This window comes from Pinus tabuliformis, chromosome Q, assembly GCF_031772625.1.
Source record: "Pinus tabuliformis cultivar Carrire ecotype Pingquan chromosome Q, CPIR1, whole genome shotgun sequence".
Lineage (NCBI taxonomy): Eukaryota > Viridiplantae > Streptophyta > Pinopsida > Pinales > Pinaceae > Pinus > Pinus tabuliformis.
The window spans coordinates 506,229,669-506,236,386 of NC_142296.1; the positions used below are offsets into that span (position 1 = coordinate 506,229,669).

Genomic DNA, 6,718 nt, shown 5'->3' on the forward strand with positions numbered 1-6,718 from the left:
TTCTGCAGGAAACGAAATGCAGCTCAATAATATTGGAAAAAATAGCAGCGAAAGTCTGGCCGGGAGGGTTAGTAATAGTTGTTGATTCATAAGGAGCCTCAGGAGGACTTGCAATTCTCTGGGACGCGCGAGTTATTCAACTAAATGACATACAAGCCAATAAAAGCTTCATTCAGGCAACATTTCATCTCATAGGAACTAATACCTATGGATTCATAGCTAATGTTTATTTTCCACAGGACAATGCTCAAAAATCTCAAATCCTGAACACACTGTCACATCTCAGCTTAGAAAGGCCATACCCACTTTGGATTTCTGGAGGTGATTTTAACATGATAGCAAGCATGGAGGAAAAAAAGGGAGGCAGAAGCAGAGCAAATAATGATGGTAACCTCTTAAAAAATTTCATTCACACTAATTGGTTGGTGGATGTTCCCACAAGTAATGGCCTCTTCACCTGGAGTAACAAGAGAGAAGGACTACAACAAATTGCATCACGACTTGATAGATTTCTTATCTCTGACAATGCAACACATTTAGGAGGGGAATTTACAGCATCAAATCTGCCTATCTCTGGATCTGATCACTGGCCCATTGAACTTCAATGGAACATACCTGGTAACAACCTCAAGAGACCCTTTCGATTTGAAGAATTCTGGCTAAAGCATCCGGATTTCGAAAAATTAGTTAGTTCAACTTGGATTAACTTTAATCCTACCGGAGGTACTAGAATGTCCAAGTTTCAGCAAAAACTCAAGCATCTTAAAGGAGTAATCAAGCGCTGGAACCATAATATTTTTGGTAACATTTTTCAAGCTCAAGCTACGCTCAACTTAGAAATGAAGAGGATTCAGCAAAGTATTATAACTGATGGTCGAATGGAGGAACTATCAAAACAGGAACAATTCATTGAATCTCAGATTTTAGAGAGGGCCAAACAGGAGGAAACATTATGGAGACAGAAATCACGGATTAGATGGTTAAAAGATGGAGAAAAGAACACAATTTTTTTCATAAAACCACGGTCCAGCGCAGAATGAGCAACTGCATTACTCAGATCAAAAATGAACAAGGGGACAAAATCGAAACACAAGAAGGCATTGAAGAGGAATTTCTCAGCTATTTTAAGAAGATACACCAGGAACCCAATATAGACAGAATGCCAGCTATCAATAGGCTCCTGAAGGATATTCCTAAGTTAATAACAGAGGAGCATAATAGTCTTCTCCTCAAACCAGTCAATCTACAGGAGGTTGAAGAAGCGGTCCATCACTTAAAGGAGGGAAAAGCGCCGGGTCCGGATGGCTTTACCTCAAACTTTTTTCACAGGTTCTGGGACCTCATAAAAGAGGAGGTTTGGCATCTTGTGGAGGAATCCAGAGCTCTTCGATGGATGTATCCAGGGTTAAATGCCACATTCATTGCCTTAATTCCAAAAGGGGAAGATTCTAACACTCCTGACAAGTACAGACCAATCGCATTGTGCAATATCATATACAAAATTACATCAAAAGTTATATCAAATATATTAAAGCCACTGCTACCTTTGATTATCTCGTCTGAGCAGTCTGGGTACGTAGAAGGCAGGCAAATAACGGATGGGATTATATTAACTCATGAGATAATCCATTCTCTAAAGCAAACCAAAAATCTAGGTATGCTGCTTAAATTAGATTTGTCCAAAGCTTTTGATAGTATTAGTTGGGTGTACATTCAAAAAATTCTCACAGCCTTTGGGTTTGCTCCATCTTGGGTCAGATGGATTTTTAATCTATTGTCTTCAGCTTTTTTCTCTATTTTGATCAATGGAATCCCCTCGGCCACTTATCGCCCCTCCAGAGGTATAAGGCAAGGAGACCCCTTATCTCCCTTTCTTTTTGTTATAATGGCTGAAGGTCTGGGTAGAAGTATTACATCAGCCCGGCGTGCTCTGCTTCTAAAAGGCCTCTCTTTTAACAATTCACCCATCGGCAATTTGTTGATGATAATATGCTCTATGGTCATCCATCGGTGAAAGAAGCACACATTCTCAAATCAATTCTATCTATTTTCTCTTATGCTTCTGGAGCTCTCATAAATCGAATCAAATCCCAGATCTTTTTCTTTAACACCCCTGTTTCCACCCAAAAAGCCATTGGCCGCATTCTTGGATTCACTACTGCCTCCCTGCCCTCCAAGTATTTGGGTGCTCCTTTAATGGCCTCTGCTCTTAATCATTCCTCTTGGAAGCAACTGTTGGAGAAATTGGAAGCTCGGCTCTTCCTCTGGACTCACCAAGCCCTCAATATGGCTAGCAGACTTGTTCTTGTAAAAGCTGTCCTAAGCTCCATGCCATTGTATCTCTTTTCCATCCTTGCTGCTCCTAAATGGGTTCTTAAAGAAATCAAGAATCTCCAGCGTAACTTCTTATGGGGAAGCTCAGGACATAATAGGAAATGGGCTCTTGTCAAATGGGAGAAAGTCTTCATTCCCAAGCGGGCAGGGGGTATTGGGTTAAGAGATCCAGAGCACAACAACAAAGCAATGGGCGCAAAAATCTGGTGGAGATGGCTAGCCTATCCCAACACTCCGTGGGCCTCTCTTTGGACAGCGAAATATGTAAGCAATTGTCCTATGGAAGAAAGAATATGAATGATGGAAGGCAGTATGGGATCGGCAATTTGGAATGCATCTATCCAACACAGAAGCCTCATTCAAAAGCACAGTTTCTGGGAAGTAAAAAGTGGATCCATAGCACGGTTTTGGGAAGACTCATGGAAACAATTACCCAAACTAAAAGACATACTTCAAGACCAGCCAATATCAGAGCAGGAAATCAGTCAGTTAGATAAGTTTAATCAATGCTGGAGCTCCTCTACATCTCAAGGACACAGGCAATGGAAAGAGGCAAACCAAATATTACCAAACAGCTCTGAACAAATTCAACAGGCTCTCAATAAAGAATTACAATTGAGGAAAATCACCATTTCGGAAGGCTCATACATTCTAAGATGGGGCTATGAGGAGAAAGGAACATTCACAACAAAGGAGGCTTATAAGATAATAGTCCAAGATCAGATTAACAAAGACACTTTATGGGCTAAAATTTGGGACAATTACAATTGGCCAAAGGTTTCCACCTTTTTATGGCTCCTATGTCATAATAGAATTTTGACTTGGGATAATCTTCGGAAAAGAAGTTTCTTGGGTCCATCCATCTGCCTGTTATGTAAGCAAGAGGAGGAAACAGCCATACATCTTATGCAGACATGTCAAATGGGTAGGAAACTTTGGGAAAAGGTCGCCTTCCGCTGCCAAAAAGATGGTAGAGTATAGGGAGATCTCAAAGCAACCATCCGCAACTGGAGTCAAAAGCCATTTCAAAGTAATCTTCTTAATGCTATGTGGCAAATGATACCAGGTTTACTAATGTGGAACATCTGGAAAGAGCGAAATAGAAGAGTTTTCAAGGATCAAATTATGCCTCTAGAGCAAATCTGGACAACATTTCAGCAGAACATCATGGAGTCTCTATCGATCAAAGAATGGTGTGCAGAAGACCTCCCTACTTTACCACAGGAGAGAACAATATGGGACAATTGGGGATTCCAAATAAACCAACAGTCAATAATAAAAAAGAATCCCACAATGCAGATAAAAGAATCCAGTCAATGGATGCCGCCCCCCACCAACATGTTCCAGCTCAACTTTGATGGTGCATCGAAGGGAAATCCAGGGAAAGCAGGGTATGGAGGTGTCATAAGGGATCATAATGGAAATCCTCAATGCATTTATCTGGGCTCGAAAGGGTGGGATACCAACAACTCAGCAGAATTGGAAGGGCTGTGGAGAGGCCTCAAAATGGTGCATGAAAGGAGTATGTTCCCAATCATCATAGAAGGGGATTCACAAATTATAATTCAGATGATCATAAAGCTCAGAAATGGATCTCCCATTCACAAAGTCAGCAACAGTTGGCGAATGGCTCAGAGGTTGGAATTGATAAATAGTTGGCTTTATAAACATCAAGCGATCTCATTCAAACACACCAGAAGAGAAGGAAATAAACTTGCTGACTTTCTTGCCAATCTTGGAGTGGAGGCTGAGGTAGGTTATTTCAAAGGGTCTATAACCAGTATAGCCACCGGGGACCAGCTTGCAAAATTCCAGGAAATTGTCAATTGGGATAAATCTCATAAGGAAAACACCCACCCGGATGCGGGTGGTATCAAGTCAATTTAATGATAGGCCGCACTTCAAAGGCAGTTGGTAGCGCAGATGGCAGATGGAAGTTTTGTCGAGGACGCGTAGCAGGTGGGCAACAACGTTTAAAGGTATGTGAATTCATTGCGGGGCAGTCTCGATTGTGGGTTCAGCAGGCCGGAGTTAATGCAGGCATGTATGCTCGGCAGAGAATTTGCTATATTGCTATGGATCGGTTCTTCATACCTGGTTCAGTCCCTGGAGTTATTCATTGTGCGGCAGAGAGGTCTCAGAACCTCGGTCTTGTTTGCCGCATCTGGCTTTTGGCGTGGATTGGAAAACTCATTGTAGCGGCTTGCGTTCCTCAGGTAATTGATTTTCTCTGTTTCATTCTATCTACTGGTCAATTTGTGCTCTGGAGAATGCCTCGACGACGCGGTGTTCCTCGCAGAGGAAGTCACACAGGGGACAGAGGCCAACCGTCTCGCCCTGTTCCTCAAAATGTCATTCCTATTGCCTCTGCGTCTCCTTCTTCTCCGCCTCCAGAACAAGCCAGGCCCATTCCGAATAGCTCTTTCCAGACTGCTAGATTCACCTTCCAAAGCCGACTTAATAGGCCCATTTTGACTGCAAGCCCCACTATTGTTCTCGCGGAGGAAGATAATAATCAGGTGAGCTCGGCTAATACTACCCCCTCTCAGTCTCAGGGAGATAGCGTGCTGCTTGGGGACCTGACTGGGCTGGTGTTCCAGGCAGATAACCAGCATGAAGGTGGCCATGACGCGGAGGTGCCACATCATCCTGTGGATCTGGCTCAAGATGATATTGTGCCTTGTGGCCCGACTCAGTGGGCAGGCGGTGTTTTAAATTTGGTGACCACTCCTGATGGTGGTGAACCTGTTTATGATGAAGGTGGATTTGTGACCTGGGTTGCTTCTACCAGTCAAGCGGAAGCGGAAATGCCAGACTCATCCAAGCATGCAGATTAGAATGGTTTACTCTCTGCCGGGGGGTCTAAGTAATTTTGGGTATGTGTCGTTAATTCTGAGGATAGATGTCTTTGTCTGGTCCACACTCTGGCTACGGAGAGGGGCCATTGTCATTCCAGTCTCGGTTTTCTGTTTCAGATATGGTTTTGTTAGCTGTGTCTTAATTTTTGTGGTCATTACAGGGCATGATGAACTCAGTCAGGGTAATATCTTTAAGTATGTCAGTGCCCGAACTATAAATTTTGCAGTATGTTTTGTAAATCTGGTATCAAGCCTGAACTGTAAGGTCCATGAGTTTTTGGTAGAGGAATGGCCGCGGCCTCCTCAGAGGTTCTAACCTCTTTGTACATATTTTTATCTTTCTTAATAGAATTAGCATTTACAGAGAAAAAACATAAATAATAATAATAATAATAATAATAAATAAACTCTAGAAATTATAGATAAATAACTCACTAAAACCAAAATAAATAAATAAAATATAAAAAATAAAAATAAAAATAAAAAAATTAATTAATTAATTAATTAAGCAAATAAAAAAAGTTAATCAAATAAGTAAATAATTAAACAAAGAAATAAGTACATTAAATTAAATTAATAAAGTTATTAAAAAAAAATAATAAATAATAAATTTGTTAACTAATCTATTCGTTTAATTAACTATAAAAAATTAGTTAATTAGTAAAACATAGTAATTAATCAATAAAAAAAATAAAAAAATAATAATAATAATTTTTCATAAATTTATTAAACCTAATAATTAATTCAAGAAATAGAAAAATAAGTAATTAATTTATCCCTGTAAACTTATTAATTAATGAATTAATTAATCAAATTTATAAATTAATAATGGAAATAAATGAATAAACATATTAATAAAGAATACATAATTAAATTAATTAATTTGATTAAACAAACAAATTAATTTATTATTTAAACAAATTAATGAATCAATTAAACCAATTATTTAAAATAGAATTAATAAACATAATAATTAATTCTATAAATAATAAAATTATTCGATTAAGTTATCCCCTTGAATAAATAAATAAATTAATTAATTAATAATAATAATAATAATAATAATAATAATAATAATAAATAATTTAATTAATTAATTAAATAAAAAGATAAGAGCCGACCTATTTTCTTATTTCTTTTGTTTAATAACTTATATATATACCCTAATTATTGCTCTTAGATACATCATTAAGATCTTAAGAATATCTATTGACGCATCTTCCCCTGATGATGGACTCACTTGGTAGTCCGAAACGTTGGGTTCATAAAACTCTACAACAGGTCATTCCTCCTCTACCTAAAACTATCCTCATCTGTATGGATTCATTATTTAAAAAGATATTCCTTGAAAATTTTCCTGATGATACGACCCCCACTATGTTATTGAAAGAGTTGGGTAATACTAAGATGGAGAAAAAGGAAAATGTGAAATATTTTAACCAGAGGTTCAATTTAATTTTGAACAAATTTATAGAAAACATGAAACCTTGTGACTTCATCACCATAGCTTACTACACGTCTGCCTT

General features: G+C 38.5%; 1 protein-coding gene across 1 annotated transcript; it reads left to right on the forward strand.

The window, feature by feature from the left end:
* Positions 1–344: 344 nt before the first annotated feature.
* On the forward strand, positions 345–1,040 carry LOC149220373 (uncharacterized). The gene has a single exon (XM_089387069.1). The coding sequence runs from the start codon at positions 345–347 to the stop codon at positions 1,038–1,040; it is 696 nt and encodes a 231-aa protein (XP_089243195.1).
* The last annotated feature ends 5,678 nt before the right edge of the window (positions 1,041–6,718 follow it).

Bases quoted from the DNA above. Each gene is read 5' to 3' on its own strand.
- LOC149220373 (XM_089387069.1), top strand. From the start codon at position 345: ATGGAGGAAAAAAAGGGAGGCAGAAGCAGAGCAAATAATGATGGTAAC.